The sequence below is a fragment of the Zootoca vivipara genome, chromosome 2 (assembly GCF_963506605.1).
Source record: "Zootoca vivipara chromosome 2, rZooViv1.1, whole genome shotgun sequence".
Lineage (NCBI taxonomy): Eukaryota > Metazoa > Chordata > Lepidosauria > Squamata > Lacertidae > Zootoca > Zootoca vivipara.
In genome coordinates, this window is record NC_083277.1 from 57151841 (window position 1) to 57172023 (window position 20183).

A 20183-nucleotide genomic window follows, 5' to 3' on the forward strand; every position below is an offset into this window, starting at 1 on the left:
AAGCCCATCTCTGGACTGGGGGGGGGGGTGAGGGAGGGAGGGAGGGAGGAGGTGACTGGCTCCAGCATCCCCAAGGGTTTCTCCAGACTTTACTAGAGAGCAGGGCTCTGAAGAAGGGAGCCTGGAGTGAATCAATGCCTTTCCCATAACGCAATCCATGTGTCACACTCATGGCCTGTCGGAGCTACAAAGCCACAGAAATTCCTCAAGCCTGTATGTCTGCTTAGAGAGTAGATGGGGGCAGGCAAGGAGCCCACCTCTCTCTCTCGGCAGGATCACCTCTCCCAGCCATCTCATTCATCTCCCTCTGTCAGCAGACAGAGACATTAGCTCAGCGGCAGCAACGCAATACCCACCCTGGGGGCAGTGAGGCATTAATTAACCCAGAGTCTTCCTGTTCCACAAGTCCCAAGCAGAAAGAAGCAGAGGGGGAAAGCGGAGCATGATTGCACCACTTGGCCAAAAGGGAGCTGTGTCCAAGAAACTCAAACCGCAATCATGGCTGCCTGTGGGAGGGGTCAGCAGAAGGCTATGCTAGAGGTCTTGGCTACAGCAATCCATGCTGGCAACTGGAAGGCTACCATGTGGCTTCCTTAGGGTTGATTTTTAAAACAGAAAAACCACTTGCGCCTGTTGAAACCACGGAGAATTCAACTAATTTTCCAGAACAGGCCTGGATCACTGGCGTAGCCAGTTTGGGGGGGGGGCGGGGCAGGACTTTTGTTAGGAGGGACCAGAACCAACGTGATTGGTCAGTTAGTTAAGCATTTCTATTGTTTACATGATGGGGGGCAGCTCCCCCTTGGCTACGCCCATGGGCCTGGTGCCAGCACCATCAGATGCATGCTGAAGCCCATGGATCGGCAGAGGGGAAACCACCAGAGGGGACAAGGATAAGCCTTGGCTAGCATGCGAAAGGCAGTGGTGCTCTTCCTTCCCCTGCCGCCGTGGGAGGCCCTCCCCACTGGGAAATGGAAGACTGTCCCAGGTATGCAGGACCCCTTGGGGCAATTCTTGAGTGGGAAGGGGGGCCCCAGAGGAAGCAGAGCATGGCTCACATGACCCTTTCGGCCCCACCGACATCATCTTCTCACCCCAAAGATGGTCATTGTTGGACAAGCTCAAGCAGGGGAGGGCCAGCCTTTCTGCCCGAAGGAATGCATGGGACGGTGATTGGTGGGTCAGGGGCCAGCATGCAGCTGGTGAGAAAGGCAAGGGCTCCCCCTCTCTCTCTCTCTCTCTCTCTCTCTCTCACACACACACACACACACACACACACTTCCATTGCGTCTGCTAAGAAACCAGCAGCCTCTGGCCCTCCCTCAGCTACTACCTAATGGCAACCCTTCCATCAGGTGACCTGAACAGCTTCCATCCCAGCTGGTTATTATAAGAGCAGTAACTGTATGAGAACTGGTGCTGGAGCTTGCTCCCCTCCACAGTAACGCTTCCTTCCCATGCCGCTCTCTTTTAGATTGTACGTCTTAAGGGCAAGGACCCTCTTCCTACAGTGTTTTGGGAGCTGGAAACTGCCTTGGCTGTCCAGTATGATAACGTTTGGTCAGCAGAGAGAGACAGGGAAGTGCAACCCTCTTGATTCTCTTTGATCTCCTGGCAGCTTTTGATACCATCAGCCATGGCGCTCTTCTAGAGTGGCTGTCCTGGTTGGGAGTGGGTGGTACTCTAGTGGATGCACTAGACCAGTGTCTGGCCTCAGGGATGATCTGTCAGGCATCCTTGACTGTGCAATGCTCTCTCCAGAGAGATATGTCTGGTGCCATCACCATCAGCCTTTAGGCACGAGGTGAAGGTACTCTTGTTCACCCAATAATTTTTCAGTTGAGGGGAGCAGGATGTGTCCTTTTAGTTTTGCTGTACGATGAGCACTTTTAGTGAATAATTTTTTTAAAAAATCATTTTTTTTAATTTGGTGTTTTATCTCTTTTTTGGTATTTTAAATTTGGTATTCTAAGCTTTTTTAAAAAATTGTAAGTCTATTTGAGATACATTTTTGGAGTAAATGACAAATGAAGAAATAATGTTTTAAAACAATAACTGGACAATTGAACACCATGATCAAATGTGTAGGGAGAAGCTGCACCAAGGGCTTTCCTGCGTGCCTGCCTAACCCCCTAAAAGCTGGAATTGACTTTGTCGAGAATCAAAAAGAAGCCGCTTGGAATAGAAGCATTATGTGCTCCCACTTCTGATTTATTGGTTTAATACCAGCTTTCTCAGGGACGTGGGTGGCGCTGTGGTCTAAACCACTGAGCCTAGGGCTTGCCAATTGAAAGGTCGGCGGTTCAAATCCCCGCGACGGGGTGAGCTGCTGTTGCTCGGTCACTGCTCCTGCCAACCTAGCAGTTCGAAAGCATGTCAAAGTGCAAGTACCGGTGGATAAATAGGTACTGCTCCAAGCGGGAAGGTAAACGGCGTTTCCGTGTGCTGCTCTGGTTCGCCAGAAGCGGCTTAGTCATGCTGGCCACAAGACCCAGAAGCTGTCTGCGGACAAACGCCGGCTCCCTCGGCCTATAGAGCAAGATGAGCACTGCAACCCCAGAGTCGTCCGTGACTGGACCTAATGTTCAGGGGTACCTTTACAGCCACTCTAGAAGTGTTCAGGGGTTCCTTTACAGCCACTCTAGAGACAGCCACTCTAGAAGAGCGCCATGGCTGGTGGTGGTGGACTTTGCTGAGAGGATGCCAAGTTTATGTGATGGTTCCAGCCTGGCTTGTACGGAGGCAGAATGAGAGATGTGCTGGGATTACTACTACAAAACCATGAGGTTCTGTTTGGCTGGGTATTGTCAATCACTCAAAGTTTAGTCCTGGTTGTTATATCGCCCACTCAGTGTGCTAGCAACAAAATGGGATTCTTCACACGGTGCCACCAAGTTTCCCCCACCCCCCTGAGCTACAAAGTACAAGAACGTGATCTGAACTGCAGTAGGCAGCGAGACTTCGCTTTCTATTGAAGTGCATGAGATGAGGATGAGTCAGTTCTGACGGATGCTACAATATCAATATCGATGCAACTGGAGGTTTGGTGTAGATCACTGATGCTGAGCCTGAGCAGCAGCTCGTGTACCAATAGCTATGAATTGGAAGGGGGATAAAATACCAACAGTAAAGGAATGGCAAAACAAACTTTTGGATTACGCGGAATTGGCTCAACTAACGAATGAATTGAGGGGAGATTCAAAACAGGTATTTGTGAAAAATTGGGATATGTTCAAAAGGTATTTACAGGAAAACAATAACAATGATGTAATTTCCATGGCAGCACCAGAATGACTCATGTATATAATAAGAAACAACTTATAGAAAAAAAGGAAGGTAAGATATGTTATGGGAAGCACAAAAACATGAAAAACGAATGTACATCAATACCATAAATGTAATGCATTTCGGGAGGTGGTGGGAAGCCATTAGGGATAGGGGTTTTTGGTTTTTTTTAGTGTACCGTATGTGGTTGGTTTTTGTGAGGATCTATTTTGTATTTTCTATGTATCTTTTGTAGGTTTAAGTGAATGAAAATAATTTTGGAAGAAAGAAATGACAAATACGTATTATAGGTCGCAACAAATTTATTATTGTAAGTATCTATAACTATGTACAATGTTAAGATATCAATAAAGAATTTCAAAGCCAAAAAAACAACAACGTCAAAGTGCAAGTAGATAAATAGGTACTGCTCCGGCGGGAAGGTTAACGGCGTTTCTGTGCGCTGCTCTGGTTCACCAGAAGCAGCTTAGTCATGCTGGCCACATGACCCAGAAAAACTGTCTGCGGACAAACGTCGGCTCCCTCGGCCAGTAAAGCAAGATGAACGCCGCAACCCCAGAATCCTTCACGACTGGACTTAACTGCCACAGGTCCTTTACCTTTTTACCAGCTTTCTCTGGGGCAGGGCCAGTTATTCCTGAGGACAGTGCAACCATTTCTCTGGGCAACATCCTCTAAATATCCCCCCTTAACCATCTGCCTCCTGACTTGAGGGTTGTGGCAAATAAACAGGGTTAGGTTAGGTCGCTAAGCCATAAGGACCAGCCACTTAGGCACATCACTAAAATGTCTCAAGTATCACTCCAGCCAACTTCTCCCTCTTCTTGCCAACTCAGCTAATACATCCTCTTAGTTGTATGAAAGGGCAGGAAACTACTGCATCTGGGATTAAGAGCATCCAGGGGTGATACAGCTTTCAACCATCCCTGCTCACTTGGGATGAAGATCTGCTGGCACTTGGAGGAAGCCCAAGTATTCTTCCAAGTCCAGCTCAACATGAACATAAAAGGAGAGTCTGCGTCTGCTGCTAGATCTCCAGGCAGCTCAGAGGGCTGGCAAACCCTCCTGCAAAGCCCAGCAGCAACTTCTTGCTTCCTTGACCCAGGACTCCAGATGAAAAATCCGGGCTTTGTACCAACACCATGACAGCCCATCGCAAGAGACCTGTGTGAAATACTGAGGACAGAATGCTCTAGGAGGGCTGGAAAAGAAGCACCCTAAATGGGTGGAACTTGAAAGGAGCTCTGCCAAGGTGTTTCCCCTGGTGAAGCAGGAACAGAGCGAATTGTTTGCCCCTAGCAGTACAAATTCACTGTCAGCAACAAAAGATAAATTTCTAAGGAAACCACATGCTGCTATATATGGCTCCCATGTTATAAGGGGCATTTATGTAGGAACTTGCTGTGGCCAAAGGCTTATGGTGCTAGGGCTATTGCTCCAGGCAGCTCCTGTGTTTTCATTTTTATATGGAAAGAATCCCAGGGACAGAGCCATACACAAGGGGGGAAAGTGGAAGAATGTGTGCAACTTTAGGTGGAATGCACGAGTTCCCCGAGGGATGGAGCAGCCAGATCATAAATTTGTCTGATCTTTCAAATGGGGGGAAATGACAGCTGGAGTTGATGTGCACCAAGATATACCTTCTCCCAACCTGTTCAGTTCACCCCACCAGGCAATTCTGACAGGCCATGCCCAGCAGGCACAATGCCAACTTTATGTATGGTGCCAATGTATCCTTTTCCCTGGGAGTCTTTGAGGAAAATGCTTCCCAGGCATAAGGTAGTGGGAAGTCTAGAAATCAGGTCATTTCACTGTTGGGGGTGAAGAAGGTGCCTGGCCCGGCATGCAAATGGCTCCCCCTAAGGAGGATAAGAAGCCGCTGCTCTGGCCACCCCCAACCTGGGGCCCTCTGGACATTTGGGACTACAGCTCCCATCACCCCCAGATTGGGACTGATAGGAGTCAGAGTCCAACAACACCTGGGGGCACCAGGTTGGAGAATGCTGAACAATGCAAGGCCAGGGGAAGGCAAACTGCTATATTCAAATAGAAGGAGGATTTCCTCGTTTCCACCCATACACTGAAACTATTATTGTTTTAAATCTGGTTCACCACTGTAACACTTCATTCCTATTCTTTTCTCTTTTTTTGCAAAATCCTGCATCTTTAATTTGCTTTTTAACATGGTAGTGTCATGACACAAAGAGCACATCCAGAGATCAGGACAAGTTTCAACAGCCCCACAATCCCAAGATCTGAAATCACAGGGGATAAAAAGGCAGAGGTCATTCCATGGCAGTTATATGGTCAGAAAGAGAGAACACAAGACGTCAGGCTGGACAGTACAGCTAATCCAGAAATGCACTAGATTTCCATCTTCTGGCACAGTCAAATCCACTCCCTCCTTCCTGCTTCCTTCCTGCCTTATTACACATGAGCAAGCCTAAAAACGACCACCCCTTTGGCGCTGTGTGTGCATTTATCCAGGCTGGGCAGGAAGTTCGGGGCTCTGCAGTTCCCTGGCCCCAGAGGACAGCCAGTCTATTCCCAGCCAGCAAGCTTAGCTGGCCTCCTCCACCCCCATGCCCACCCCACCAGTACAGAAAAAATATGAGGGTGGCTGGTCACAGCGGGAACAGGCATTTCTTCCCCACTTCCTGCCTGTGGCGGGTTTTCAATCCTGGAGCCAACTTGCATCAAAAAGGGTCTGGTTTTCACCAAAGGGGGGGAAGCAGTTTCCTTCCTTCAATCTCCACCCCTCTGGCCTTTCCTCTTGCCTCCATTTCAATGACCTTCACACTGGGGCGGCCCACACCTGCTTGCTGCTGCTCAGTTTTAGAAACCTGAGCCAACTCACTCCCAGCAAACATAACCAGCTCTGTTGCTGGGAACAAGAAGCCACAGACTCCCCCGCTCAGCAATCACAGAGCCACTAGCTCTCAAGCACGGAGAGCTGACAACTTACTTTTGCAAAACGGTTTCTTTCAAAACAAGAGAAGAACAGGCCTGGCTACTCTCAATCCCTGGTGCTTCAAAGTAGTTTGTGTTCTGCAGTCAACATAGCAAGCTGCCTTATTCCGAGTCAGGTCATTGGTCCATCTGGCTCAGTATTGTCTACACCAGGCATCCTCAAACTGCGGCCCTCCGGATGTTTTGGCCTACAACTCCCATGATCCCTAGCTAACAGGACCAGTGGTCGGGGAAGATGGGAATTGTAGTCCAAAACATCAGGAGGGCCGAAGTTTGGGTGTGCCTGGTCTACACTGACTGGCAGCAGCTTTCAAGGGTTCCAATCCAGGCAGGAGTCTTTCCAAGCCCAAACTGGAGGTGCTGGGGACTGAACCTGGTCCTGTGACCTTCTGCATGCAAAGGAGGAGCTCTACCGCAGAGCTGCAGAGTGGTCGGGAAGGACTTCTTCACGCCCCATCATGACTAACAAAAGCAGCAAAGACAATGCAATATTGCACGATTGGCATGATTTTAGACCTGTGGCCTTCCGAACTCCCATCAGCCACAGCCAACACGGCCAATGGTCAGGGATGATGGGAGCTGTAGACCAACAACATCTGGGCAGCTAGAGTTTCACCACCCCTGATTTAGAATTCTGCTTTTTAAGTGAAGGATTTTTGCTCTGTTTGAGTACAGAATACACACAGCCCTGCTTTGCAGCAGCTATTATAGAACCCTGCATTTTCTTCTTCTTCATACAGCTGCACTGAAATGAAATGTGAGCGTTCAGAATCTATCTTAGCAAACTGGGGCCTTTGGGAAAACGTCAAAATCCCAACAAAATTACAGCCTTGTACTCAGTTCCCTGGCAAGTTAGCACAAGTGCCTCTGAAGGTACAGCCAAGCTGCAGTACATGGGGGAGACAGCCCTCTTGGCCCAGCCAATGAGCTTCCTTGGACAACGCTCACCTTGCTCCATCCCTCTTTCAACAGCGAGGAGTGTATTTTTATCCTGTTCTCCATCTGACCTCAGCAGCTCTGCTTGGTTTTCAGAACTCAGCCTTGGGACAGCTGAACCAGCTAGGCATCAATCACTGCACCTGCTCTTTTCCATCACCCATCATGGCCTCATCCTTCCACCACGGCAGGCACCTGAAATGTGTGCCCATTGCAATACCTTCCTCCCTGTCGCTTGTCTCTAGGTGGCTCTTCAAAGGACCTTCCAAAAGTTAAAGACACAGGCGCTCGGTACAGAAGGAGCAGGTCATTTCTAGCTGTAATGGACACAAGCTAGGAACCTGAGCAAAGGACTTGGATTCTCCCCATCAGTCCTCAGCCACCCTGCGCTGATCGAGGCCTGACAGCTTGTCCTGTCCCAAATATGCAGGAATAAAACCAAAATAATGTGGTCTCCTAAGGCTGTGCATGAGCTGGAAGACCACTCTGACACATCAGTTTCCCAATTGCATCACCACCCCAGAATATTTCACCTACTTGCCAGTGTGTGACTCACAGAACATCTTTCTTGTATGCAGAAGTCACAAGTTCACAATGAGCTCAAGGAAGCCTGGCAGCACAGAGCAGTCACACAGCCCATGAACCGTTAATTCAGAGGCATTGAGCTAATGAGCCAGTAGCTTCCTTCCTAACGCAACTAGCCAACATTCATTTAATACCCACCCTGCAGCGCTGAAGCTGGACAAGTGTTAAGCTCTCTATTCCTGTTCCATAACTTCCTCCATCACTTCGATCCAAGGGGGGGGGTGTTCCAGTTGAAGGATGGGGAACCTGCAGCCGTCCTGATTATTAGACCACAGCTCCCTTCAGCCCCAGACAGCAAGGCCAAGTCAGGAATGATGGGAGCTGTGGTCCAGCAACTTCTGGAGGGGCACAGTTTCGCCACCCCAGCTCTAGGTGACCCATTCATGCAAATATGTTCCATATCCTGTTTATTAAGAGGTGCACTGTATGGTATGGGGAAGCCACTCCTACAGATTACGCCACCAATTCGTTTAACATAGAACCCTGGACAGCAAATAGCTTTGCCAGAAGCCTGCATTGAGCAAGGGGTGCAGTGGGTCAAATGCCCAACCCGACCTCCCTAGAGTGGCTTTCTGGCAAGTCCCACTGCTGCAGCTGTGCCTCCTCTTCTACATCCCTCCTTTGCTTCTGGGTTCACAACTGCAGGAGCCAAGTATCATCCCTCAAGGGAACAGACTTGGCACAGAAGCCAAGTGTTGACAACCCTCGTCACACAGCCCAGGCAGTCTTCAGACAACTCTGGAGGAGCAGTGAAGCCATTTTATCTCCTGCACCTTCCAAGATTGCCAAGTTGCAAGGAATCTAATGTTTTAACAGGAACGAGCATAAAGGAGTTATGAGCTCACATAAGCTCACATTCTTCTAGGTATCCTGCTGTAAAAATTTGATCTTCCATTTTTAGGGGATGAAATCAACTACAGGGGTACCTCTGGTTAAGAACTTAATTCTTTCCAGAGGTCCACTTTAGCTAATGGGGCCTCCCGCTGCCGTGCGATTTCTGTTCTCATCCTGAAGTAAAGTTCTTAACCTGAGGTACTACTGGTACTTCCAGGTTAGCGGAGTCTGTAACCTGAAGCGTTTGTAACCCGAGGTACCATTGTAGTCTAGATTGTATTAAGAGTTTCCAAAATGCTTATTTAGGTACCACCTTTTGGCGCTGTGGGTTAAACCACAGAGTCTAGGGCTTGCTGATCAGAAGGTTGGCGGTTCGAATCCCTGCAATAGGGTGAGCTGCCGTTGCTCAGTCCCAGCTCCTGCCCACCTAGCAGTTCGAAAGCACATCAAAGTGCAAGTAGATAAATAGGGACCACTCCTGCGGCCAGGTAAACGGCATTTCCGTGTGCTGCTCTGGTTCGCCAGAAGCGGCTTTGTCATGCTGGCCACATGACCTGGAAACTGTACACCGGCTCCCTCGGCCAATAACGCGAGATGAGCGCTGCAACCCCAGAGTTGGTCACGACTGGACCTAAGGGTCAGGGGTCCCTTTACCTTTACCTTTAAAGAGTCAACCCTGCTGGCAGTTTTGAAGATGGCAGTCAGATTCGAGGTGTATTCAGCTCCACTATGTCTGTTACTAATATTTGCACTGGGGGGAGGCTCAGTCCCAATAAATGCAGGATCTGTTTTCACCCTATTTCCTGTTTACTTTCCATGCAAGATCTTTCATCTCATGAGATAGAAGCATTTGCATCAGACACCAGACAGACATTTCATACTGCTGTGCTTCCTACATTTTACTCAACAGCCCCCCCCACCAGAGCTTCTCTCCTTGCCTTTCCACCCTATATATCTCATATAAATTGCAACCATATGCTTCACTAATTTTTATTTATTTTTATTTTTGGCCTAGCAAATTATTTTAGCAGAAGAGAAACCTTTCTACCTAATTCTCACTACTTTTACAAGTCCCTGCCTTCTTCTCTCGCACTTGTATGCTGACATCTGGCATGCAGCATCAAATCAGGAAGCACTTTCCCAAAAGTTTAGCATTTCTTATTAATGGGAATGCTAAATCCCACATCTCTCAACCAGGAAGAGAAAAGCGCATTGTGCGGTAAAAAAATACTACCCCCCCAAAAAAAAGGTCTGGGACAGTGGAAGGCAAAAGCAGTGTTTGAAATTAGCCAGGTGATCGGTGCATTTTGCACCTGGCTATTAGCTGCTGAAGATGCCTGGGTGCCAGGATGATGCCTGACATCTCTACCATCTGGAGGTGCACACCTGGAGATCATTGGATATGTACTGTTTTCCCACACTAATACCACATCCTGTAGAATTCTATCAGTTATATTTCATCTGCACAAGCGGAATGAATTTCAGGAACCAAAATGCTTTTTCTGTGCCACCTGAGCAGGACCAGAGACCAACGTTATAGCTCATTGTTGTAGCTTATCTTCACTTACCCCACTGCCCTGCTCACTGTTGTGAAGAATATTCTTACATTATGAATGGTCTGTGTCCCCATTTTGTTTTAAAAAAAAAAGGTGGGAATAGGCCAGTATATTTGTGGACTGTCCCTGGATAAAGTGACTTTTCTTCTTTAAGTTCTTAAAGTTCTTAACCTAGGTCAAGGTTGTCATCTGATCTAGCAAAGACGTTTAACTGAGAAAATAAGACTTTAGCCGCCTTGCCCCAAAATGGCAAGAAGACATTCCGTTTTGGTGACTGCAACCCTGGTTTAAGGAACCATTTGGCACCCTAGCTTATATGAGTTTTTAAGACTGAGCAAAAGAAAAATGAGGTTAAATATGACAGTCAGTGGTGGCTGGAGCCTAAAATGCCATCACAACAGCCCAGAACAGCTAAGCTCCAGTTCACTTAGTGGGACAGGGAACGTTGCACAACCCTCCTTCTGAAGCTGCTACAGATGCCAGGAGCCTTGCCAAGGGAGGACCTACAGCCAAACCACAGGAGTACCGGCTGACTGTAGCCACCTGTAGCTGCCTGAGCAGAAGCACAATGGCCTAACAAGTGAAACCCTGGCCATCCTTGGCTATGATAGCCACAGCCAAACGCAGCAAGCCACCCTCCCCAAAGAGCACAGGAAGGAAAGTCTTTCTCAAGGCCTGGCCACAAAGGAGCTCTCATACTTCTTGCAAGAGGGATGGGCTGTGGCATGCTAGCACAGGGGAAAGCAGGGGAAGGGTGCTGCTGTTGCTGCTGCTCTAGCCTCTGGTATGTTTGCGGGAGGCGCTAGCTGGGGTCTCTCTGCAGAGAGGCTCTCCCCTGTCTAGGCAGGGGCTTTGCTAAGGCTTGGCCGCGAGCCAGGAGAAACTCTTTTTTTAAAAAAGGAGAGAGAGTGAGGGAACACAAACAGTGGAGGCTGCCTCAGCACAAAGCCCTCCAAGCAGGAAAGCAGAGCGTCCCCAGAGATGGGCTGGGAAGAATAGCTTTATAGGAACAGAGCAGCAGAGAAAGTACAAACAAAACCTCCAGCACACAACTGATGGGAAAACCAGCAAGTGTGTGGTGGGGCAGGGGGGTGGGGAAGAGATGGTGCTGCAAAAGATGTGGAGGACTATAAGCAGCATGTGCGTGGGGAAAGTGCCTGGCTGTGGGGCAATGGAAAGGGGGCTTTCTGGTGCCTTTCTCCAGCCCTTGGGGCTTCTCGTTTATAGAGAAACATTCCGCTTTGCCAAGCTGGCTGCAAGCGTCAGCAACAGCAGCAGCGGCTGCACTCAGCATTCCAAGGCTTATAAGGCAAAAGGCGAGCAGAGCAGGAGTTGTCTGCAAGCCGCCCAGCGTGTGAGCACCCAAGCCAGCCCAGAGAGGCACTTTCAGGTCAGGAGTGGCTCTCCTGGGTTGGCCGTCCAGGGTGAGCAGGGGCTCCTTCAAAACCCAGAGGGAAAGCCTTGGGGTACACCAGTACCAAGAAGAATGGGGAGTCCTTATTATTACTAAGCGGCAGGGCGCTGCCAATTTCAAACAACAGAAGTAGAATACTTAGTACTTGCCTACAAGGTGCTCAAGTGCTGGAAGCACTTCACGCACATCCTCAGTGCAACCCTGTGAGGTAGGCCCCTATGATTCCTATATAGCAGGCGGGAAGCCAAGGCTCTAATCCAGCTGCAAGCCATAAAACTGTTCAGTGTGTTTATGGACGTGACGAGATTTGAACCCGTGTCAACCAGAGCATGGTCCATCATGACCTTGAGCCTCATTTACAGCACAGGAAAAAGTAGGCCCTGCTTGGCAGTACTCTGCCCTCCACTATCCAGGGCTAGAGATCAGCTCTTGACTTTCTGGCAGAAGGCATTTGGAAGATGAAACAAACACTGCTGGCATCCCCTGGTGCCTGGGCTAGGAGTGTGGGGTTGAATTTCATTTCTGCTCCAGCACAGAGTGGGTGGAGATCCCAAGAAGCCATCCAGAGGAGAGAGGCTGTGTGCCTTATTCCTCATCCTAAAGAAGTCAGCCCCACTTCACCCAAACAGGAGATTCATGAATATGCAAAAAAAGGGCGGGGGGAGCCTAAAGAAAGCATCATCTGGACAGAGGGGTTTGATTGATTAGGTACCAACAGAATCAGCTGCCAACTACAAGTCAAAGCCAGATTGCTGCCCCCTAGAAGCTGGCATTGACTAAGTTACACTCCTTGGCATCACACTTGGAACAGCCGGAATATCGTATTCACATTACCACAAACCCCAAGTTAGCTCCACCCAGCCACAGGCAAGAGCCATTGCTACAGATCCAAAAATAGAGCGCAGGAGCCCCAAGGAGCCCAAGATCAAGTAACAGGACCTTCTCATTACATCATGAGTGCAAAGAAGGCTGGCAGCTCTGGGCGGGGTGACCTTTTGCCTTTCCTTTCCTTTGTGATAAAGAGACCAGCACATAACAGAGGTGTGAAAGAGTGCTTGCTTGAGCCTCGGAAATGCATGGGAAGAAGAAAGCACCCATGGCTGACCAACAAGGACTAGGACAGTTCCCTGAGAAACAGCTTCTTCATGACTTACCCTGGAGATGGAGAGTGGCATGTTGAAGTCCCTGCCACCCTGCAGCCTGAAGCCCCACGGTGCCGGCCCATCCAGCAGCACCTTGTACGAGTCCATGTCACTCATTTCTGGGGAGGAGAAGAGATGATTAGCTTTAAAAGTGATGCAGCGAGTGAGGGACAGGAGAGCTGGGAGAGGACACCTGAAGAACAGGAAACATCTGCCTCACACAGAGCCTTGGCTGCCCCAAGTGTGGGCAAAGGGAAGTGCAAGCTCCTTCCCCGGAAGGCCTAAAGCAGTGCCCTTCATCCTACCCCAGCTCATCCCTGTCTCCTCCCCACAGCAATGCTCTTCAGCTTTTCCCTTAGGGACAAAGGAAGCGGCCTTATACCAGATTAGACCATTGGGTCCATCTAGCTCAGTATTGTTTACACCAGGTGTGGGGAACCTTTGGCCTTCCACACATTGTTGAACAGCAACTCTTCTCAGCCCCAGCAAGGGATGATGGGAGTTGTAATTCAGCAACATCCAGAGGGCCACAACTAGTCTACACTGACTGGAATCAGGTCTCCACTGGGTTTCAGATTCCCAGTCCTACCTGAAGATGTCAGAGAATATGTTTCACTGTCTTTAGTCCAAACTCCCAAAGGCTGTCCTGATGCATCAGGCAATTATTGGCAGAGGCAGAAGCACCACACTAAGATACTGAGGAAGCATTTGTTGTGTTTTCCTCGTTTTGACAATATATGTGAAACCAAGAACCTCTGTACGCAGGAATCACATATGAAATGCATATTCTGCGCAAATCACACCTCGTCTTTGGGTGGGCTCGTTTTGAACTTGGTTGGCTCAAGTCAATATAGGTATTTGAAGTAGTTGTGTAAATGCACTTGCCACACGCCCAGCCACTAGAATGGCACTACAGTGGTACCTCGCAAAATGAATGCCCTGCAAGACGAATTTTTCGCAAGACAAATGCGTTTTGCGATCTGGTGGTGATCTGATGGTGACTTGCAAGACGAATTCGTTTTGCAAAAGATTCGTCTTGCGAATTGCGGTTTCCCATAGGAATGCATTGAAATTTAATTAATGCGTTCCTACGGGCAAAAAAAAAGAAATTTCAATGCATTCCTATGGGAAACCGCGATTCGCAAGATGAATTTGTCGCAAAATGAATTGACTCGTGGAACGAATTAAATTCATCTTGCGAGGCACCACTGTATTTTAATCTGGACAAAACAGAGTCTGACCCTGCTCATATCAATCAGTACCAACTCATAAAGTGCTTGTAGGGTCTGCAAGCGTCATTTTTAAAATGAACTGCATTCCCCACAGCTGACAGAGGAGATTCCAACTTGATAATGTGAACATTCAAGGATGGGGAGGGGGGGAATCCAGGGATTAGGATGGAAAGACAGAATAATTGCTCTGTTCCTACGCCTTGTGTTTTAGGCAGCTGCTGGCTGATCAAGGCACCAAAAGATAAGCCTTCAATTTGTTCCTAATTACCTAAGAGATGCCTTTTGTTAGGTGCATCTATAGCACCTCACTGCTTTTGGCGTTTTCCAGTCAAGGCACCCCTGCTATATAGCAAAAGCAATCAAAAATTGCCTTCTGGACACAAAATACTCCCTTCACCCTCCCCTCCCATTCTCCCCAGGCAGTTTGTTGTCTATATAAGGCATGCAAGACAGAACTGCCATATTCCAGTGGTTGCTCATCAAGACTGGGAGAGATGCAAATGAGTGCTGAAAACGGAACTTCCTGACTGGGTCTAAACAGAGGAAATCAGGACAACCCAGGAGGGGAAAGGAGAAAGGGAAGGGAGAGAGGAAAACAGAAACACAACCCAGGAAGACGGTGTTATTTTGGGCTGAGATCTAGGGCACCCCTTCCCATCCAGTCCAGAGGAAAGAGCTGCAGCAGGGCCTTCCCAGAGAGCTCCCTCTGCCAGACAGACAAAGGTAGAGCCCCTCACAGGCAGGGTACCAGCTTGTACCATCCCTCCCTGCCAGGCTGGGACACTTCAGCTTGGAGGGTTTCAGCAGCAGCTTAATACCTTCTTCTCCATGGGAATGGCAAAGGAATGTGCTCGGCTAGGAAGAGGCAGGGAGCGTTGATTTCTCCCTCCTCCTCCCAAGGCTGAGTCGGCAAAACATGCCTGGACCGAGCCTTGTGCCACAGGGCTGCAGGAACAGTCCCTCGGGCCTCTGATCTCACAGTGAGAGCTTGCTCAGGAGTTGTTCTGCCTGCTTTGAAGTTTCCACACAGCATCTACAAACCCGTGGCAACCTCAGCCAAGCAGTTCCAGGGAGGACACAGCAAACCAGGCTTAGGCTACATGCTGCATGGCCTGTAAGCCTGAGTCCCAGGGTCCCAATGCGATCCTGCATGGCTCTCTATCCAGCCCTTGGGACTTTCTCCAACCCATGCCTCCCCCCCCATTGAAACCACACACCCCATTGGTCCTGCTCCACACCCTCCTTGAGCTGCAATGCCTCTTGGCTGCCCAGGAGCAGGACGAAGAGATGGTGTGGGTGGGAATGCAGAAACTGCTCTGTCTTTCGCATGGCTGGAACAGTGTAGAGAAACATCCATTGGGCTCTGCCCACTTTTGCCCACAGCCCTAACCATCACTGGCACGTCCCCCTCCTCAGAAGGTGGCCCACAAGGGATTCCCGTTGGGCTGAAAAACAGTGAAATGAATGGGGCATCAAGAGCACTAACCCTCCCGAGCTAGTTGCTCTCAGGATAAGTAAATGAAGTTTGGAACAAGCCATGGCATGGTGAAAAAGAAACAGAAATCAAGCTGAATTCAGAAGATCACTAGTGAGCAGAGGCAGGTTGTGTGGCACGCTCACGCAGGCAGGCTTCTGCCTAGTTAATGCCCCCTACCCTGCTCAGGTATAAGGGACCAGACTAGAATGCAAGGAGCCCATCTGGCAGGATAAGAAGTCTATATGCACTGATAAAGCACTTCCTGGAAGTGTCTGACAGAAGGCAAGAATAACAGGGGAAGGGCAGGGCTGAGGGGCATTAAGTTGAAGAACCAAGAAAAGGAGATAGCCCATTACAAGACAACTAAACAGCCAGGGCAGCAAGAATAATTAAATGCATTCTTGAAACGAATATGACCCTGCAAAATAAAATACTGTATATTCCTGCGTATAAGACTAGTTTTTAAGCCAGGAAAATCTTCTCAAAAGTCGGGGGTCGTCTTATACGCCGGGTCGTATTTCTTATACAGCGAGTATATCCCAAACTCTATATTTTAACGGGAAAAGTTGGGGGGTCGTCTTATACACCCAGTCTTATACGCCGGAATATACGGTAAAATGGCACAGCAAGAATATCTGCTGCAGTTGTTGTTGTTTTAAATCTGGATACATTTCTACACATTTGCCAGCACTAAATTAAAGCTTTGCCAAATTCTCATTTTTAACAAGCAGCTGCCAATTCTCTTGCAGAATTAAAATACTAAAAGAACACTTATCCACAAGCAAGCACGTTTTAAAAGAAAAATATTGGTCCCAGGCACAAAAGGAATCAGAAGTACACTTCATCACACTGCTGAGAAACACAGAGCGGAAACTTTTTTTCACTTTGCACAACAGCTCTTCCTGGACTTTGGGAAAGCAACTTCCACCCTAGGAGGCTGCCATATTAAAACCTCCAGCACCTGGCAAACCTCGGGATATTTGTCCTCACCCTCTCTGGATAACATCACTTGGGAATGGAGAATGCACCAGGCTCCATTTCTCCCCTTTTTGCCCCTTGTGCGCATATCTCCAGATGATGACCAAGTTTATTTTTTGTTTTTGTGGATTCAGCTGGCAGCCCTCAAGGAAGGAAAGAGCTGGATGAGCAATAAATAGACCAGCAGGAAAATGCTGCACTCCCTCACTCTCTCCTCAACTCCTGGAAAAGTTCTTTTCCCTCAGTCCTCCTGCTTCTCCCTCCATCCCTCCTTGCCACCACTTTTTTCTTTTGCACAATGAAAGAGGGTCATCAAATAAAAGCCTTGAGTGAAATAAAGTCAGATGCCTGCCTCCTTTGCTTGTGTGAAGCATCCCTTCACATCAGTAATGGGTGCTGCTGGGTGTTTACTCCATAATATCAGTGTACTGGAAGAAGCAAAGATCACCAGTGTTGAAGCAATGATTCTTCAACATCAACTTCGTAGGACTGGTCATGTTGTGCAGATGCCTGATGGTCGTCTTCCAAAGCAACTACTGTACTCTATTCTGAACTTAAAAATGGAAAGCGCAATGCTGGTGGTCAACAGAAGAGGTTTGAAGACTGTCTCAAGGCAAATCTTTAAAAATGTAGTACAGTATAAACACTGACAACTGCAAAACACTGGCCTGTGAGCACTCCAGTTGGAGAACAGCCTTTACCAAAGGTGTCATGGGCTTTGAAGACACTCAAACTCAGGATGCAAGGGAGAAACGTGCTAGGAGGAAGGCATGCTTGGCAAATCCACACCGTGATCAACTCCCGCCCGGGAACCAATGTCCCCACTGTGGAAGGACGTGTGGAGTCCAGAATTGGCCTCCACAGTCACTTACAGACTCATTGTTAAGACCATGTTTATGGAAGACAACCTTACTTGGCTACGAGTGATTGCCAAAGAAGAAGACGACTCCATGATCCAAAGCAGGCAAGGATTTGCGATAAATATGACAGGTTATGTCTGCCCCCTTCATTATGAAACACTTTTGCTCAATATATATGCACAGAAGAAGTCTGGAGGTTAATAGCAAACTCTCACAGAATTTTTAGGTGGTCCTGATAGCAGCCCTGCAGGATCAGACCAAGGCCACCATCCTCTTTTAACAGCAGCCAGCCAATATACTTGGAAGACCAAAAAGCATGAACAATCTGCCCCTCCCAGTGAACATTTTGCTCTACTGTATTGTGGAATCCTTTCCACAAATCTTCACAAACAAGGCCACCAAGTTCTTAGTGCATTACAGGCCAATTGCACCTCGTGTGAGCTTTTTGAAGCTGCGCTTGATAACACAGAACAAAAAGTGTATCAATAACACGACCCTTAATTTGAAAAATGCCTATGAAAGTCATTAAAGAAGCAGCCATAATTGTGCCATCTCGACACTGACCACCGCAGGCACAAAGCTTGTTCACAGCCCTTCTGGAATTCAGACCTCCTGGACATGCTGCAATATTAAGTTACAGCTCAGAGACACTTTTAGATGAAGGACGAGAATAGACGTTCAGAAGAAAAGCGGGAAGCCAGGAGGGACGTGTGCCAGCGCATGCATGCCCAGGTTCAGACCCTTGACGGCGAGGAGCCCCGGGAAAGACTCACTCCTGCAACAGCTCTTCCCTCGGCTCAAGAGAGGATCCCTACCAGCCATCACACCCACGAAACGGGACGTCCCTGCTCCAAGCCGCCGCAGGAAACCGAGGATGACGGTTGCATCCTGGTGCCATGAGCAACACGCTAGTCTCGCTGAGGCACCGCTAACGCATGGCTAGTGGGCACGCCCCAGCCCCACGACAAGAGGACGTCCCGATGGAAAAAGAACAGGAGGGGGGGCACCCAGGAGACTTCCTAAAGTACGCACTCCTGCGCCGCGGTGAGGGGGGGGGAGAGAAGCGCGTGGGAAAACACAGAAAGGGAAAGTACGAAGGGGGGAGGGCGAGTGAAGAGAGGCACAAACTCTCGCTCACATCTTCTAAGCATGACTTGGATGGAGAAGGAGGGATATGTGGGGAAAGAGAGGTACTCATGTCACCCCGACGCCCTTCTCTGCCCACACGAGTCCCCAGAAAAGCCACATCACTTTCCCTTTCCTCCTCCCCCCCCCCGCCAACTCCTACCAGGGATGGGATGCAATACCTGCAAGGTCCCCGTGCGCGACCTACTCAGAGAAGGGCGGAGCTACTGAGCTGCTGCTGCTGCTGCCGCTGCCGCCTCCTCCACCACCCCGTCTCAGCCGCAGCGCCGCCGGCACCCACGGAGCCCTTATATATCTTTCTCTCCGGCGGGGCTCCGCCTGCTCAGCAGTTCAAGCGCAGCCCCGCCCCCTGCTGCCCCCCCCCCCGCGCGCCTCACCATTCAACAAGCGCGCCGCCTGCTAGGTAGAAGCGCATGCGCGCCGTCGAGGGGGCGCTTGCTCGGCGTAAGGGCGCCCCCTGTTGGAGGTGTGCTGCGCCCGCGTCCCCTGGCAGTAGGAGAAGGGGCGGAGCGCGGCGCCGAAATCGCCGTGCCCTCCGCGGATGTTACGCCCAAGAGGGCAGCGTCTCCTTGCGTAGCTGCCGCCCAAGCCCCGCCAAATGGGATTGGTACAGCCCCGTCCTTCCTTCTGGAAATCCTAGTTTCGCCTCTGAAAGATCTCCTTGCTCTTGCTTGTGAGGCGGGAGGTGCTTGTGGGTCACTCGCAGCATTCTGCACATGCTCAGGAACGGAAGAGGCGGTTTATGAATCGGGTGAGGGCATTCCCTGCGGCATTCCCAGCCCCCACCTTCACCACCATCATGGTTATTATTTTTACTGCAGCTGCTTCACACGGCCAAGATGCTTGAAAGCTAGTGGCAGGGCTGAGCAACTTTAAACGTGTACACCAGGCATAGGCAAACTCGGCCCTCCAGATGTTTTGGGACTACAACTCCCATCATCTCTAGCTAACAGGACCAGTGGTCAGGGATGATGGGAATTGTAGTCCCAAAACATCTGGAGGGTCGAGTTTGCCTATGCCTGGTGTACACACAATTTCTCTTTGGGGAAAAAGAGAAATGGGTTTTTGTACCTAAATAGGGGAAGAACAGAGAAAAGCTCCTGTCCAAAACATGGTGAAGGATTCTGAAATGCTTCTTCGCAGGGTGCCCAAACTTTTCCACGTTACAGCGTGCAGGAATGTGTTTTGTGCAACTGCAACACAACACAGGTATTAACAGACCCTGCCAATGTCTCACTATATAGCAGGCCAAGCACAACTATGGAGGCAGGATGAACAACAGAACCTGCAAAGGATGCATAAATTCCCCTTTTAACATTGGTACCATGGGGGAGAAGAGCAAGCCTCTCCCCACTGAAAATAAGGCTTCTAGCCGTCAAGCAGACATGAAGCTCCTTTTACTGAGCTAGAAAGGTCAGTGGGCCCAGTCCACCATGTGACTCTCCAAGGGCTCAGGGGGAGCCTTTCCCATTTCTGCTACCCAAGGCCCTTTTAACATAGAGACACCTCACATTTGAACCTGCATGCAAATGCAATACATACAGAGTGCCCTTTTGAGTTATGGCCCCTCTCTGGAGCTCAGCTTTCTTCAGTGACCGTAGTTCTTCATGGGTGACCACTATGTTCCTATGCCAAAATGTAGGACACCCACAAGCCGGATGTCACACGCTGACCACAGCTAGTCCAAAGTCTACTGGAGCATAAACCCACAGTCAATAGCTCTGATGACAGCTAGTCCTTTCGTTTTACTTTCAGATTTGCATAGCTT

General features: G+C 49.3%; 1 protein-coding gene across 3 annotated transcripts in view; it reads right to left on the minus strand.

The window, feature by feature from the left end:
- The window catches only part of PDLIM7 (PDZ and LIM domain 7), a 45191-nt gene extending 26481 nt beyond the window's left edge, over positions 1 to 18710 (minus strand). Inside the window, exons 1-2 of one of the 3 annotated variants that reach the window (XM_035105857.2) lie at positions 18577 to 18710; positions 12735 to 12841 (exon numbers count right to left, since the gene is read on the minus strand). In XM_035105857.2, the coding sequence (XP_034961748.1) occupies positions 12735 to 12839 (105 nt within the window). In that variant the 5' untranslated portion in view covers positions 12840 to 12841; positions 18577 to 18710. Of the gene's footprint in view, positions 1 to 12734; positions 12842 to 18042; positions 18535 to 18576 lie in introns of those variants that run through there. The other 2 variants (XM_060271591.1, XM_060271590.1) reach the window with 2 other exon arrangements.
- Positions 18711 to 20183: the final 1473 nt, after the last annotated feature.